Genomic DNA, 18606 nt, shown 5'->3' with positions numbered 1-18606 from the left:
AAATTGTTTCCATATCTTGCCTATTGTAAGTAATGCTGCAGTGAATGTAGGGATGCATATGTCTTTTCGAATTAGTGTTCTGGTTTTCTTCAGATAAATATCCAGAAGTGTAATTGCTGGGTCATAAGGTAGTTCTATTTTCAATTTTTTGAGAAAGCTCTATACTGTTTGTCATAGTGGCTGCAACAATTTGCAATCCCACCAACAGCATGAGGGTTCCTTTCTCTCCACATCCTTGCCAACACTTATTTATTGACTAATGAGAGACATTCTGACAGGTGTGAGGTGATATCTCATTGCGGTTTTAATTTGCTTTTCTCTGATGATTAGTGACCTCGAGCATCTTATCATATGTCTATTGGCCCTCTTTAGAGAAATATATATTCAGATCTTCTGCCCACTTTTTAATTGGATTGTTTGTTTTTTTAGTGTTGAGTCATAGATGAATTCTTTATAAAATTTGGATATTAACCCCTTATCAGATATATCATTGGCCAATATCTTCTCCCATTCAGCAAGTTGTCCTTTCATTTTAGTGATGGTTTCCTTCACTGCGCAAAACCTTTTTAGTCTGATGTGGTCTCATTTGTTTATTTTTTCCTTTTGTTTCCCTTGCCCAAGGAGATATGTATAAAAAATACATATTGCTAAGAGCAATTTCAGGGAGTTTACTGCCTATATTTTCTTTTAGGAGTTTTACGGTTTTGTGTCTTACATGTAAGTCTTTAACCCATTTGGGGTTTATCCTTGTACATGATGTAAGAAAGTAGTCTAATTTCATTTTTTTTGCAACTCTGTCCAGTTTTCTCAACACCATTTATTGAATAGACTCTTTTTTCCCCATTGTATATTCTTGCCTCCTTATCATAGATTAATTAACCATATAGGCATGGGTTTATTTATAAGCACTCTATTCTGTTCCACTGATCTATGTGTCTGTTTTTACGCCAGTATCATGCTGTTTTGATTATTATAGGCTTATAGTATAGTTAGATATTAGGTAGCATGACACCTCCAACTTTGTTGTTCTTTCTCAAGATTGCCATGGCTGTTCAAGGTCTTTTGTGGTTCTATATAAATCTTAAGGTTCTTTCTTCTAGTTCTGTAAAAAGTGCTATGGTATTTTGACAGGGACTGCATTGATTCTATAGATTGCTTTGGGTAGTATAGACATTTTAACGATGTTAATTCTTCCTATCTATGAGCATAGTATATTGTGATAGCGTTAGTTTAAAAGTCATATAAAGGAGTAATCTCTCGGACATACTGAGTAAGAAAAGCAAGAAGCAGAAGGCTATATATAGTCTGCTACTTCTGTGGAAAAGTCAAAGTTGAGGAGAATATAGTGTTTTTGCTCAAATTTTTCAAAAAGCAGCAATGGACAAAGATAAATTAGTTACCTAGAGAAAGGGATATAGAGGCAGAAATAGAAACGATACTCTCAAAATACTCATCATTTTATTGTTTTAATTTTGCTGCCACATAATGTTATACATAATTGAAAGAGCATAATTATATCAAAGAGGAAAAAAGGTTACCATTGACACACAAAAAAAGAATTAATTCAGGTAACAAAAAAATCTACTATTTTTACTGAAAATACCTGATAGGACATACATCTTAAAGACAAAAAGAACTGCATAATTTTCTTGAACTGCATTCAGTTGTTTTATTGTTAGTGGTCTTGTGGTATTGTTATTCCAAAATCATTATATGTATATCGTAGAATAAAACAAAAATCAATTACATTAATGTCTATAGGAATCAAGATTCATTAAAAGTGGGTCAACCAGACCATAGGTGCCTCCTGATGTGATACATTAGGAGGAATACAACTCCGCTATGCAATATTCTTGTCACCAAGAGAAAAGAACCTGAACATTATTAAGTTTGTAGGTGTAACTACAAACTTGCAGAAAATACAAGAAACAGAACAAATGAAATGACACCAGAGGAACCAATGAGAATGTGGGACCTTTTACATGACAAATGATCTGTTTTCTTCAATAAATAAGTGGCGTGGAAAAAAATAAGAACTAACTATTGTAAATTACAAGAGACATTAGATACATAACAACCAAGCCAATATGTGGATACTGTATGAATTTCAACTTGGAGCCATATGTAAAAAGGCACTTTTGAGACAATTTGGGAAACCTGAATATGGACTGAACATAGACTTTATATAACTGAATATAATCAGCACTGGGTTATAGTCAGGAATTAATACTAATTTCATTGCGTAGACAATGACACTGTGGTATGTTCTCTAAAAGTACCATTTCCTGTTAGAGATGCACACTTAAATGTTTCTTGGTAAAATAATACAATTCCTGGGAATTGTATCTGCTTTCTTATACTCCAGCAAAAAAAGAAAAGGGGAGAATAATTAGCAAGATTGACAAAATGTTGATTATTGTTGAAGCTAGATGATGGTGGACCTTATGGCATTCTTTCTACTTTTGTGTTATTTTTTTTCATAATAAGATCTTTTAAATGTTATAGATGTCTTTTCTTCTTGTAATTGGTAGGCCCATCTGGAGATTTAATTTTCTAAGAAATGGGAATAAAGTCTGTGAAGTTAGTTTCCTTCTTACAATGGTTGATTCTTTCATCTTGGGAACAGAGTCAAACTTTCTATCTACTGTTACAAGAACAGTTCCTATTTTTTCTATAACTATTTGACTTACAGTTTCCTGTACTAAATCTGTTTGCATAAATAGAAACAAATATATATTTATAAATAATCACGTACAGAGAGTCTTGCTGTGTGGGACTGTGTGGTGTAAGACCATAAAAATGACTGCATGCTGAAACCATACAAAGCGATCTTAATAATCGATGGGAAAACTTACAGTTGTTTGTCAAACAATTGTAATGTTTTATCAAAACATTAAAAACTCTCTTACTGATAGTTATAACTATACAGAAAAAATATTTTTAAGCAAAGCTAATAATTATTTAGTATATGTAATTTAAAATATTGGAAACATTGCAAATTCGTATCCTGTTTTTTTGTAAAAAAAAAAAAAAAACAACTTTTCATTTTTCTCTAAGGGTGAAGGAGAAATGAATTAATCTATATCCATCCTAGGTTGAACCCTCTAACTAAGCAATCCTAGGCACCTGGAAATTTACATTTTGCGAAGTGACTTCTAGTTTCTATTTTTCCTAACTTATGAAATGGGCACCTTTTCTATGCCTTAGTGAATTATCATACTTCTTTCTAAGTCAGGATCAGCTTCCAACATTTTATCCTTTGTGCTTGCAGCATCATGAAATATCTGAGAGTTCCCTTCTTAATAAAACTCGACTTTTGAAGTAGCTATGGTATCTCTTGGAATTGCATTTTATAAGTTCGCTTTCAAAATATTGACAGTGAGGTTTACTCCTCTAGATCAGTGGTTTTTAACAGTTTTAGTATCTTATATCAATGGTTTTCAAGTGACATTATATTCAAAGTGGAATGATTCTAGCATGTAAGGAGTGAGCATAGGGGACTTAGAATCTCATCCCCTGATTCCCCTCTCAGTTCAGGGTGCCCCAAAATATCTCCAGGAACTTGATTTGCAGATATCCACTCTCCTTGGTAGATCAAAGGTCTGTGGTTGATAAATTAAAGTCATTAAGACACCCACACACCATGATGCAGATCAACAAGGATCAGACTTGTGGGCTCTTCCCAGTGTGTTGGTGCCTCAGAATCATCCCAGGCTTGGCAGAAATATTCCATCCCTCTATTTCTATCTCCGTATTGCAGACTACTGATTAGAATCCATTGTTACTCTCCACCCATCCTTCTAAATGATGCTTCAGATTGTCCCTGGCTCTCAGCATGCACCTTGACTGTGTCTTTGATTCTACTTTTCAATGCCTGGCTTCACTGGCAACAACCCAGCCCTACCTGCGCTTACCTAGATGTCAGCCTGGGATCTGGATGTATCACATATGATCCCATACACATCTAATTTGTGTCAATATTTCTCTCCCTACATGCCTTTTGCTATTTTAGCTTCTCTTAGATATATAGTCTTTGTTCTAAAAGCCCCCACATCCTAAATTACTTTCTTGCCCTCTTTACAGAATCAAAAACAGCTGTTGGAGCTGGTTGTTCCTTTCATTAACAATTGGTCTGACTTTTAACTTAGATCTCATTAATGTTTTGGCCATATCTTTCACGAGCAAAATTCCTGGGCAGATGCCAAAAAGAATGAAGGGGGATGAAATACAGAAGGAAGCAGATTAGAAAGGAAAGAAAATATCTTCTTTTAAAGCTTTCCATAATGCTATTTTTATCATTATAAAGATGCAAGAGAGGAGGGGAAGGAAAAGGAGGAAAAGGGAAATTTAACATAAAGATTTTATCAGCAAGAGGAAGAACAAAGGCTTGTCTAAATGCTTCTTGGAAATAAGCATTTAGATTGAGAGGAGGTTACTATGAGTGTGGCTGCGTGTCTGTGTGTGTGATGTTCCTTTTCTGAGTGCCCTCCATTGCAAAATCAGCCTGATCTCACACAATTCATAAAACTAAATTCTATTTCAAAACTTCCACCAAAACTTAAGATGTATATTTTAGAATGTTTGATTACTAATACTTACCAGCTGATCATCCAATCCAAAAAGTTGTTCCAAATAAGTGTCAGATAATCTCCGAATTTTTGGTTTCATTGATGGATCAATGCACATATCCCTGTAATAAAATCATTAAACATAGTCAAAAATTAATTTCATTTCATAGTAGTTATTTCCATAATTGAATCAGTGGTTCTTTGGAGAGTGTAAGGAAAGGGAAGGAAGAGACTCGTCCCCTTGGGAGACACATATCAGAATCAAGAGGAGGGCTTTTACAACCTATCCCCCCTCGAGATTTTGCTGTGCTCCCCAAGAGAGCATGCCTCCCTTTTCTCATCTCCAATTCGAAATAAACTGAGTACATAATATTAATGCGAATGCACTATACGTACTCCTCAAGTTGAGAATCAGTAGGCAAATAATTCCTATCAAAGTCTTTGCAACTTAGAAGCCTGTGGAGAGATTCTTTAACAACCTTGAGATTAGACGCATTCATTGGCAAGGTCTTTTTTGATAATATACAATGAGTGTTTTGCCTTCAAAATATCTCACTACTACAAATCAAAATAATACTCACCATAGAAGATTTTCAAGACCGTTTCTCATTATAATAATGATCATTTCCTCTAAATATCTCAGCGGGTCCTGAGGACATGTAACAAGTAGACCACACAACAGAGCCTGGGGAAAGGAAATGGAATCAGTGTCTCTGGATCTGCATGTTCTTACTGAACAATAGGCCTTCTCTCACACAATTATAAAGCCAAATAATGTGATGGTTTTAAGTACATATACTTTATAGATACACCTCTATATTTATTCTGTCTTAATGTTTTGCTAAAGTCAAACCAAAAGGCAGTTTATCTTTATTCTTTTTTAAAAAATTCCATCATAAATGACATAATAGTCACTGCACAGTGTTTTGCATAGAGGAGGAGTACTTTATAGTCAAATTGAAGATATAGTTGAGATTCCTTAGATCAGGGGATTCTACTCCATTTTAAGTTCAAAAACACCTCGGACCCAACCACAAAAGTGATTGAGAAAATCCACCATTAAAATCTACTGTGAACTCAAGAAGTCTTTTTAAAATGTATTTGTATTTTATCATTCACAACATCTATAAAATATAGATTTGAAAAATTGTAATATAATTCATGTAGGTGGGAAATGAATGACTTACTGGATCTAAGAAAATGTTTAAAGCACATATATGGAGCTCAGAAAGCTGCCGCCATCTTATTTCCTATCAAGAGTCTCCCAAAAGAAGAAACTTTGGTGAAACATACAGAATTATTTCATATTTCTCCATTTGAGACAGAGAAAAAGTTTTACAGCACACATCCCACAGAAACCACCTAGAATCCTCCTTAGACATTTCTCTTTGCCTTTGGTTCACTGTCTCGTGGCAGGGTGGGGCAGGGGTGGCAGGCTTTCTTTGGCCCCTCTTCCACATACAGCCTATTTTTTGTAATAGCTCCATGTTTGCCTCCTAGTGTGCAGCCTGCAGGCTGAAAACCCAGCCCCTTAGACTATGGCAAAATGGTTAGACCTAGATACCTCTCCCTCTCCCACTCTGCCTGCTAACCTAGGCCCACTGTGACTCACAGTGAGCACTCGGCCCTCTGCAGACTGACTTCCTTCTTCCCCAAACCTAGAGAATATACTCGCATCGATGGTTCTCACTACAGTTGTAATCTAGATTTGAATAGTCTCCTATTACCAAAGGGTTGAAGTCTCCTATGAGGTGGAGACTAGACTTCAGACAGCTCCTCGAATAGCTCTGATGAAAGGTCATCTGCTCCCTGGTACTTCTGTGCTTGGATTCCCAGAGTACTGAGTTTCTGTTCTTCCTACTCCACGTCCCCTCCTCCATTCTATTCTGGCATCCTGAGGACATCTGCATCAGAATCACCTGGGGAGTGAAGTGGTCTCTGAGGAAGGAGCCTAGGAACCTGCATTTTGATTAGCTCCCTGGGTGATTCCTATGCACACTAAAGTCTGAAAACAGTGCCTTAATAGAGCACAGCTTTAAGGTAAGTTTTTAAGAAAGCTGGGATCTGAATATGAATTGAGCAATTGCTTATTTCTTTATATTTCCAAGCTTCACAGATCAGAAAACTACATTTCCCAAAAAGCTATTTTGCAGAAGTCAAATCAGGTTGAAAGGATAAGTCTCTGAAATGCCAATAAAGGCATATGGAACTAGCATAGTTCAAGTATTCACTTTTTGTATAAGAAATCTCACTGTTCATAGTTTCCCATTGGGTAAAATAAAATATTCTGAAGTTATACATATTAAGATGTGAACAACGCATAGCTACATGCCAATAAGAAAGCATAGTTAGTGAATCAATAGCTTTTTTCTGTAATTTCTTAATGAAAAAACAAAACCATTAGCTTGGTCTTTATAAGCAGAGGTAAAATATGCAAACATGCTCACAAGATGAATGTTCGACTCTCAGAAACATTAATCACAGTTTTATTATCGCTAGCCTTCTTAGTAAAAACTTACACAATCGAGGACAAAAAAAAAAAAAAACCTATGACTTAATTATCCAGACTGGCTTTCTCAAGTTGGTAAATTCACAAAACAATTGTGCAATCCTCCACTTTCTTTTGGCTCTGCCTTCCTTATCCCCAATAGTTCTCACATATTCTGAAAGATGTCTGCGTACTGATGACAAATGTGGGTTTATCCAGGACAGTTGCTTCTACTCCTTTCCACTACTATCCATCTCTCAAGGAGCAAGATGAGGCAGTGGGTAGAGTCCATTCGTTTAAATCCAGGATCTGCAATCTTCTAGTATGTAACCTCTGACAAGTTCTCTGTTCCTCTGTTTCCTTAACTATACATGGCATAATGAAGGTACATATTTCATGGGACTATAATGAGAATTAAATGATTCATATATATAAAGTGCTTTGAATAGTGTCTAGGACAAAATAAGTACTCAAAAGATAACAATGATAGCAAGCCGTCGTCATTATTTTTAATCATTTCACTGCTAATTATCACCACCATTAGAGGAAAAGACTTGGACAAAGAGAAAAGAAATTCAAAAATATTCCTTTGAACAATTCAAAGGACAGCGTGATGACAGAGAAAGAGAGACTAACTTTATATCAAATCTAATGGAAGAGATTAGGAAAAATGCATTCGAAGGAAAATAGGAGAGAAAATTTGATAGAACAATAGTTTAACTATGGGTAGACACAAGACACATAAGAGGGCAAGACTTCTTTATCTTTTTAGATACTCAGATGAACATAGTGAAATATGCCAAGGGCCCAAACAGCAATACAGAAAATTATTGCACCATGAGTGTAGAAATAAAAGTGATTACCAAATGCTTGTGGGGCCCTTAGCAGTTGGAGAAACTTCCAAGTAGCAAGAAAGGCAGGGGCTTGCAGGTAAAATTTTTCTCTGGACAAGAACAAAGCCCCGAGGTCACAGATCAATTGGCTGGAGTAAAGGATTAATGCAAGAGAGAAGTGGACAGAACCACTCTGTGAAGAAGCCAGAATTCTATATCAGGACCTGAGAATGGGTCCTCCTCTAGAACCAACAGGTCATTCATGATCAAACTCCAGCAAGATCAATCACATGGCCAAAGGTCACAGATGGCCATACATCAGAGAGTCACAGTTCAGTTTGTTTCCAAGATCCCACTAGGATGACTTTGACTTTCAGAGGGTATATTCTTGCTTCTGGATTTCACAGATGAGGCAGAGAAGGTCCAGGGATTCACAGAGCCATAAGATTTCTAAACTACAAACCCAGGGCTCCTCCTTACCCACACCATGTACTCACACAAAATTGTATGCATGAGTATCTGCCTCAGAACCTGAAAGATATCTTTTACATTATCTACCTGGAAATATTTTATTCATATGTAAACTCAAGAACACATTCTTCTTTTAAACAGGTGGTAGAATAGTTTGCACATTGTTTGTTTGGGCTTTTTTTTTTTAGATAAGAATGCACTTAAAAATGCAATGCAAGCTCTATGAAGAAGCAATATATCTTTAATTCAGGGCTCTGCACATTGGTATTCAATTCTAACCTGAGGGCAATAAAACCCATGTAACTCCTGGTCTGAATTCAGGACTTCAGGTTACAAACAGATTGACCACTGATCGCTTCAGTGCAATGAAGCATCTACTGTCAAGGAAATCACTTGTTAAACCCCATATAGATACTGAATCGTCAGATCCAGGGATGTTTACATTGCTGAATTAAAATCGGTGTACTTATGGAAAATAAAGGCATGTTTGAAATTGAAAAAAAAATGCAATGTAAGAATCACACAGTTACAGAAATCCCTTTACTCAGGAAAAGGTTTAAGTTCTTAAACACTGTTCAAAGTCCCCTCTACCTCCCTAGCTTCCCCATCCCCAAAACAAATCCAAAGTGACATATCAGAAATGCTTGCCATCCTCATCTGTGGTGGAGATGTTGTTCTAAGCCAGAGATAGCTTAATTTGCTTCTGTGGAGTTAGTAAGTTAAAAATTTAGAAATAAAGAGGAACCTTTGTCTTGTTAACATTTAAATAGAGCATGCTAAATTTTTATTTTAGAATCTCTAAATTCACCATAGACTAAAAATTATTGTAAGGGGCCAACAACAGGAGAAAGGCAAATATCATATTATTTCACGTACATGTGGAATCTAAAGAACAAAATAAACAACAACAAAAAAATGAAAATAAACTCATAGATACAGAGAATATTTTGAGGGCTCCTAGATGGGAGGCATGTTGGGGAGATGGTGAAAAAGGGCAAAGGTATTAAGAAGTACAAATGAATAGTTACAAAACAGACATGGAGATACACAGTGTAGCATAAGGAAAACAGTTAATAATGTTATAATAAACATGTAAGGGGGAAGAGTGGTACTAGATTTAGTGGGGCGATCACTTTGTGAGTTATATAAATCTCTAATCACTATGCTGTACAACTGAAACTAATATATTATTGTATGCCAACTATAATTGAAAAAAACTCGGTGAATTGTACAATGTAAATATGAGCAACTAATTGTCTATCATAGTTCAATAAAGCTGGGGAAAAAACTACATAAAGAACCTAAAAATAAAAAATATATTTCTAAAAACAGAAAATTTTGCATAAAAATCATGATTTGTAATTTAAATACGCCCTCTGCTGGACATCTAATTTTGCACTCTTAATCTTTCCTAGATTGTTAAACCTAAATCTGAGCTAACAATTTGATGAGCACTTTTTCCACTCTCAGATACAACAGCTATGCATAGCTGCTTAATATTTTATAGCCACTATATCCATTATATCTCTCCCATTGAGCCCCTTGGTTCCTATGGGGCAGACCTTGTTTATAGACAGTGTGCTGACTTCCACCTAGTGGAAATTGAGGGAGAAACAGATTTCTAAATATTGTTGATGACCTACTGCCTGAAATTCTACTAACAGGACCTCCTTGTTTGGGCTCATATATTAATGGTATATTTTAAAATAAAATGTCTTTTGGAAGGAATATCTCCAAGGAAGGAGATGCCAACAGTGGTGAAATGAGTATCTCAAAGTTCTCAGAGAGGAATATACATAATGAGAGTGAGGAATCAGAAGGCAATACTCGGTTTTCCCACAATTCTATCTAGGTGCATGCTTTGAGTGTCTACATTAGATATATTTTTTTAAATCTTTGAATTTCTAAAATATATTTTGCCTGAATCTTTAAATGATATATGGAGTAAATATTTCATAATCAAAATTTCCAAATATTTGATCATTTAGTTCATTTCGAATTTAAATTTTCAAATTCAAAATTAAAGTTTAAAAAATAAAAAGGCCATCTCATAACTCTATTTTTATGTCTTCTATACAAATGATACATCTTAATTGCATGAAAGTCACCCCAGATTCTGATGGTCTATGAGGGAAAAGGTAGTTTACTACAAGACCGAGGACATGAACCGTGAAGAAAGAGACTATTTCCTGACAGAACCATAGTGATTATTCACAGTGGTTTCAAATTCAGTTTTTAAATCAGAAAAAAAAAATCTTTAAAAAACTCAAACTCATGGGAATCCCAAAATATAAGCCAAATAAAAGCAGAGTTGCTCTTGAATGTTGCAGGATGGGTGTAAACAGAAGCAGCAGCGCTTTCTTCCTCCCAGTGCCTTTTCTCCACCAATAGAACATCTTCTAGGGTCATCCTTAGAACCCTGGGATTCTGCTAAAAAACACAACAAAACACTTCTACCAGCATGCAGTTAGCTACACACAGGCTTACCTGGAAGCTGAACAAGAGCAAGAGGGTTTTATGAAGGTGCCAGCTGGAATAGAGGTGGCCCCACATAGGAAACAGGATGTCCACAAGACCTCAAATGCGTGGCCAGAGGCAAAAGGGCTCTTATTCCAGGGAGACCAGACACAGGTCTGCAAACCAGCTATCTCTGATTTTCCATACATTTTACTTGTCCTTTATTGGGACAGGCCTCATTTAGATAGGGGAAGGGAGGCAGATACAGTAGTATCCAAAGAGAGAGAATCCCAAAGGAATGGTAAAATTCAGAAAGATAAAAAAAAAGGAGAGTCACCTGAATCCCCCCTCAAATGCCCAGAAGTCTCCCCTATAATCCTTCTCAGCTAAGGGTTTGAAGGGTTTTGTGGTTTGAAACAAACCACTCTAACAAGTGGTAGCCCGTGACTTATCCTCTTAGTCCATTCGCGTTGCTATAACAGAATACTATAGACTGGCTGACTTTAAAAAAAAAAAAAAAACAAAAACAAAACAAAACAAAACAAAACAAATTTATTTCTCACAATACTGGAGGCTAAGTTCAAGATCAAAGTACAGGAAGATTCTGTGTCTAGTGAGAGTCACTTCCTGGGTCATAGATGGCCATCTTCTGACAGTGCCCTCACAGGATGGAAGAGGCAAAGGAGTTCTCCGGGATCTCCAGTATAGGGGCACTAATCCTATTCACGAGGAATCTAATATGGCAGCTACTAATTACATGTGGATATTAATCTCTTCAAATGTGGCTTGTCCAAACTGAAATGTGCTGTAAGTGTAAAATACACACCAATTTTGAAGACTTAATATGATTTTACACTGAGTCCATGTCGAAATGATTACATTTTAGATTGGTTTGAATGAAATATATTATCAAAATTAACTTCACCTATTTATTTTGACTTCCTTAATATGTTTGTAGGACACCAATGGATAAATGCACAGAGAACTCAGGAGAAAAGTTTGAACTAGAAACAGCATCAGAATCACAGCTGCAAGTGGTTGAAGCTGCTGAGGCATCTTCTACTAGCACATGATAAATGCCCAGTAAGTATTCACTGATGGAATGGTCTGATGTACCCTCCTTAGTTGACTACTTTTGCTGTCTCCCAAGAAAAAAGGGCTTGCTGGTGTCAAGAGCCTAATCTGTTGTTTATAAAAATAAAAGTTACCTGACTAATTTGAATTGAACCTACAATCCAGCTGTCTTTAAGCTGGGCGTGCAAACGGCTGGGAGCTTTCAAAGGCTTTCCATGGGATATGCGAGCATGAATAGTATAAAGGAATCCATTTCCAGATCCTCACCTTTCCTATGTAGTCTTTCCTAAAATTGATTTGCCTGAGGACAAATTTTGCAATTTTCTTTTCCCTTTCACACTGCTTTCTCTTACTCCAGAAAACAAAGAACTGTCTCTCATCTACCTGAAATCTTACTACAAGAAAACTGAGGCGAAAAGATTTAGAAACTTGCTCAACGTCACACAATTAGTAATTGGCAAGCCAAGAATCAAACCTCGGCTATTTTACAACAAAAGACAATCCCCTGTGTTGCTTCAGATGCTTTAGGTTTCAAGTAATAAACCTCAACTTCACATGGAATTTATTGGCTCCTACAACCAAAAATTCCAAAGGTAGACCAAGCTCTCAAGTTAATTTAACCCAATGACTTACTGATGTCACTAGAGACCTGATTTCTTTCTATTGTCTCACTCTGCCTTCCTCAGAATCCATTTCATCCTAAAACAGTCTTTCCTTGTGGACACAAGATAACTGTCAATGGCTCTCAGGGCTACATGTTTCCCCACAAACATCCAGAGATGATATATCTCTGTCCCAACATTTCAACCAGCAACCTGATCTAAATTAGCTTAGATCACATCTCACTCTCCCCCACGATCCTTACCACCACCTGCCATGGTCACAAACATTGTGGCCTGGGAAACTGAATGCATTATCTGTCTGTTGTACTCTAATCAAGGTCCAACCCCAGAGATAGTGATAGTCGGTTTCCCTGAAGCACTTGGGCTATGAGAGAAAGAGGTATGTTATGGCATAAGAATGTAAGAAATAGAGGGAAGACGGAAGTAGATGTTGTGTAGGCAACTTGTTAATGTCCAGTATACATCTCTTCTGTAGAACATAGAGAAGGAAGAAGAGATCATTGTAAAAGGATTAAGACCCACTTACTGGGTGGTGCTGTTGTGATCCACATCTTATTTGTTCATATAATGCTCTGAGATACAACTTGATCCCAGATTCCCCTTATGAACAAGCCAGGTATGGCTGATTGTATTTTCCAAAATGGCCACGACTGTATCTCCCATCCCACAGGCCTCTTTTGCAATGTGACTTTGATAAACCTCTCATCAAGAAGTGGGGTCTACGCTCCCTCCTCTTGAATCTAGGTGAAAATGTTATATTGACTTCATTCATAAATGGTGATAAAACTTCTATTTAGTTCTCTCTGTGGACACTTGCTCTTAGAACTGAGCCAACATACTGTTAGGAAGTCCCAGCAGCCAATGAAGAGGCTCATATGGAAGAATCAAGCCTACTGGTTCACAGGCCTTGCTGAACTCCCAGCCAACACCCAGCACCAATTTGCCAAGCATGAGTAAACCATCTTAAAAGTTGGTCTGTAACCCCTTGTTGATCCACCCCAGATGGTACCACATGGAGCAGAGCCAAGCTCTCCCTGAAAGACCTTGCCAGAATTTTAGATTTTTGAGCAAACTAAATGATTTCTATTTTAAACCACTAAGTTTTGCACTTGTGTTACATAGCCATGGATAATTGATAGAGCAAGCAAACACAGAAAATGACTACATAACCAAATCAAGCCTGTCATTTAACCATCCCAAGCTACACACATTATGGCGGGGAGGGGGCGGGGGGGGCGGAAATCCAGCAATGACTATCTTTTATTTTAACTTCTTCCTATGGAAAACTTCAAACACATTAAGTAAACAATAGTATAATAAACCCCTATTTACCCATCACCCAGTTTCAACAATTATCACCATTCTGTGTTTCTCGTATTATCTATACATCTATCCATTTTCCCACATATTCTCGGTAATAGTATTTTTTTGGTAAAATTTACATGAATTCAAATTCACAAATTTTAGCTGTATAATTTTGACACCCACATCCCACTCATTTTTCAACTCCCCAGAAAGTTTCTTTGTGTCCCTTTCCAATGAAGCCTTCCATATCAGTTAGGGCCCAGCCAGGAGAGAGAAATCACACAAGTAATTTAAATAAAACTTATTCTATTCTTTATTAGACTTTAATTCAAAGTTATTCATGTTAATAGACAATGATTTTTAAAAAACAAAATTAACATGTTAAGGAAAACAGGAAATGATAGATCAAATTAAAAGATGCAGAATTTTAATTGGAATGTATAAAAAAGAATCAAATGAACATTCTAGAACTGGAAAATACATTGTCCGAAATCAGGAACTCATTTGATGCATTTAACAGTAGACTAGCCATAGTATAAAAAAGAATCAGTAAACTTGAAGACGATAAAAAAATATCCAAACAAGCACGGGGTGAGTGGGGATAAAAAAGAATGGGGAAGCACACCGATGTTCATAGCAGCATTATTCATGGTGGCCAGGATGTGGAAGCAAACGAAGTGTCTGGTGATAGATGATTGGCTAAAGAAGCTGTGGTACATATATACAATGGAATATTACTCAGCCATAAGAAGAGATGAAATACTGCCATTTGTGACAACATGGATGGACCTGGAGATAATCATGCTAAGTGAAATAAGCCAGAGAGAAAAAGTCGAAAATCACATGTTATCACTTATATGTGGGATATAAACCCAAAAGCAACATGAACAGGACAAACAAAAAGAGATTCATGGACATGGACTATAAACTAGTGGTTACCAGAGAGTAGGGAGTGGGAGAGGAGGTAGAAGGTTAAAGGGGGTCAAATATAAGGGTAGGGGTAGGGTGAAGTGGGTAAAGGGGATCAAATATATGGTAGCTGAAGGAAACTGGACTTTGGGTGGTAAACACACAATAGAATATACAGATGGCAAATTATAATGTACACCTGAAAATTATATAATTGTATTAACCAATGTTACCCCAATAAACTTAATAAAAACATATATGTATACACACACACACACACACACACACACGTATATATCAATCAGTGTGAGGGGACTTGAGGTGGGTCTTGAAGGAAGACCAATATCTGTAGGTAAAGAGTAAGAGAGAGAAGGAATAGACAAGGAGGCTGGGCAAGAGGAGCAGTTACAAAGAAGAGTTTCAACCATTTGAAGGCTTCTCAAAAAATCAAAAATAGAACTACCATTTGACCCTGCAATGGCACTTCTGGATATTTATCCAAAGAGACGAAAACACTAATTCATAAAGATCTATGCACCTCTATGTTCATAGCAGCACTATTCACAATAGCCAAGATATGCATGCAACCTAAGTGCCCAACAGTACGTGATTGGATAAAGAAATTATGGTACACATATGCAATAGAATATCATTCAGCCATAAATAAATGAAATTTTACCATTTGCAACAACATAAATGAACCTAAAGGGTAAAATATGTCAGACAGAGAATGATAAATACCGTATGATTTCACTAATATGCTGAATCTAAGGAACAAAAGGAGCACACTAAACGAAAAGACTCTCAGATACACAAGACAAACTGGTTACTACCAGAGGGGAGAGGTGTTGGGGGGCTGGATGAAAAAGGTGAAAGGATGAAGAACGAATTAGTTGTTATAAAATAGTCATATGGACGTTGAGTACAGCATAAAGAATATAGTTAATAGTATAGTAATGACTATATGTAGAGCCAGATAGGTGCTATAGTAATCAGGGAGTTCCCATCTATAAGCATATAAATGTCTAACCAATGTACTGTATACCTGAACCTAATATAAAATAAAATTTTAAAAAAAAAGGAGGAAAAACAGAACAGAGCAAAAGGTACATGTAGGACAAAGAAAAAATAATCTAACACATTTATGATTAGAGTTCCAGAAGAAGAAGAAAGAGAGAATGGGTAGAAGCAATACTTGAAAATGGCCAAGAATTTTTTAAAACTAATGAAAAATATCAATCAACAGATTCAGTAAGCCCAGTGAATCAAATGGGATCTTTTTTAAATCAGCCTCTAAGAGGTTTGCAGGGAAATGATATTGTAAGTAGACAACCAGGTTTTATTTGTGACAGGTAGGTAAAGTTCAGAAGAGGTTAAATATACAGGGAACTCTGTGATGAAAGATTATGTATTCCAATGCTTGCAGAGGATGGGTTTTAGAAGTGTCTGAGGCCTGGCAAATTGGGTCTGATGAACAGATGTACAGGGATGTGAGGCACAGTGGGATTTACTCTAATAGTCTCTTAGGGGAAGTGGGTAACCAGGTTAAGGTGGGTGTTTGGGGCCCCAGGAGACTGATGTCTTACGCTGACTGGTAATGTGGTAGAAGAAGTGGGTGAAAGGCTCTTGAAGAGACTGTCATCTTAGGCAATGGGGAACACTTCTGAAGGCCTCTTTTCTCTGGCGACAGAGCAATACAGTAAGCTCGTGAGGAAGTGCTCACATTCCAAAGAACCAGGAATGCCTCTAGCAGCTTCGCAGTGTTACAGCAAATAGAGAGCAAGGTGAGGAGAGACTATCACTTCCCTGCTGTTTCCTGACCCTCAGCTCAAGTCCACTTCTGCTACCTGTTCCATGGCCAATATGGACGGAGTCATTACTTAGAATGGCTCTATTCTGAATCTTAACCTAAAAACATTCCAACTTCTGACCCCTACGTTCTACTTTTCCAGCTTTATCACTCAATTACTCTCTCTAGCTTTCTTCGCTCACCCCTTAGGATCCTCCATTTTTCTACTCATATATCAGCATCATGTCTTGTTCTCATTTCCCATCCAGTCCTTAGAATCCCTGGCCCCACATTTCAGGCACTCTCAAAAGTATAGCTCCCTCACTATTGTTCTTCCATTCCATATGCCTTGGCAAACTTCTATCCTGGATGAAGTCAACTCTTATGTCTGTACCTACACGTAGTTTACTACTGAGTGCTACTTGAGAAAATTACACAGTTGAGAAGTTGAGTACCATGCTCTCTACATATTTTCAAATATAATTATATAGAGGTAAACATAAATGCAACTTCTCATAAAAAAAATTAAACAATACAGATGTATATAGAGTAAAAAATCAGAGTTCTCCTTTGAAAGCATCCCTCAAAACATCTGCTGTTAATAGTTTGGCATATGCTATATGCATGTATTTTCTTAAATATAGATACATGCACATACACATGCATATAAACACACACACATATATACATGCATATACATATATATGTGAAATCAGATAGATTGCCAGATTCTAGCAGCCACTTTGTTGGGCACCTTGAATTTTTTTTTCTTTCTTTTTTTAAATTTAATATATCTTGGAGAGATTTTCTCCTCAAAAAGTACGATATACTTAATTTTACAAAATATCGCATTCTCTAATTCACATTTAGGTTATTCACTATTATCACTATGTAATAGTGATAATGAATATTCTTGTTCATTCTTCTGAGTACATATGTAAGTATATCTCCAGAGTGGATCCCTAGAAGTGAAAATGCTCAGTCAAAGAGTAGATATATTTATCATTTTAATAAATACTACTAAATTACCATCCAAAAAGGAGGGGGCCTGTGCCAAATTGCCCTCCCAATTGCACAGGAGAGTTTCTACTCCAGCTGGGCTCTCAAAACTGACAGACTCTCCTCTTTCCTTCCCTAGACTTATTTCTCTCTCATTCTCCACATAACTTATCTCTGCTCAAAATCCCCCTGTACCCTCTATCCCCACCCAAATCTACAGTCTTGGCAAATATCTCATCAAATAGTAGTAGAGAAAATAAAAGTCATCAGAGGAGAATTTTCTTGGCTTCCTACCCGCCAACCTACAAAACCTGCCCATCCCATCCTGTCTTCCTTCCTTCCCGTCATAATGGTGGGGTGAGAGAGCAGTCCTTTCTCCTCTTTAAGGCAATACTGGTTGTGGGGTCCTTCCCAAACGTCTGGCTACCTTCCCTCTAAAGCAGGGGTTCCCAACCTGCGCACCAAGGACTTGTACTGGTAGGTGGCTTGTTAGGAACCCTGTTAGGAACCCAGCGACACAGCAGGAGGTGAGCGGTGGCCAAGCGAGTGAATCTTCATCTGTATTTGCGGCCACTCCCCGCAACACTACCATCATCACCTCTGCTCCGCCTCACATCATCAGGCATTAGACTCTCACAGGAGCACCTTTCCTGGTACCAAAAAAGTTGGAGACAGCTGCTCTAAAGGTCTCAGCTTCCCCTCTCTCTTCAACTAACCTCAATCTAACTTCTGCCTTCATTGCTCCATTGACACCCCTGGCTTACCTTGGGCCAAATCCACTATCCTTTCAGGTCTTTATCTTAAGTGACACTAATGCCCATTCTCCTCTTAAAGCCACACTCTCCTGATTTCTCTCCTCTGTCTCTGGGGCACTTCTTTCTCACTTTTCTTGTCCAAACCTTAAAAGCTGGCTTTTGGTGTTTCTGTGCAGGGGCCCCGTGCTCTTTCTCCCTGAGAGATGTCACCTACTCCCCTCTTTCAGCCACCATCATCCATCCCTCGGTCTTCTCTGTATTTTCAGCGCTGACCGCCCACTGGTCCAAAGCTGACACAATCCTCTCCCATTCCTCTCCTCCTTCCTCCACTCCTC

At 37.3% G+C, this 18606-nt stretch overlaps 1 protein-coding gene across 1 annotated transcript in view; it reads right to left on the bottom strand.

Annotated features, from left to right (window-relative positions):
* Nucleotides 1-18606, bottom strand: part of FBXL13 (F-box and leucine rich repeat protein 13) — a 257446-nt gene that overhangs the window by 238322 nt on the left and 518 nt on the right. Inside the window, 2 exon segments of the mRNA XM_025041933.1 lie at nt 4600-4690; nt 5150-5253. Coding sequence (XP_024897701.1) covers nt 4600-4690; nt 5150-5193 — 135 coding nt within the window. The 5' untranslated portion in view covers nt 5194-5253.

The sequence above is a fragment of the Pteropus alecto genome, unplaced genomic scaffold (assembly GCF_000325575.1).
Source record: "Pteropus alecto unplaced genomic scaffold, ASM32557v1 scaffold109, whole genome shotgun sequence".
In the NCBI taxonomy this organism is placed as follows: domain Eukaryota; kingdom Metazoa; phylum Chordata; class Mammalia; order Chiroptera; family Pteropodidae; genus Pteropus; species Pteropus alecto.
This window is presented reverse-complemented; position numbering and strand designations above follow the sequence as displayed.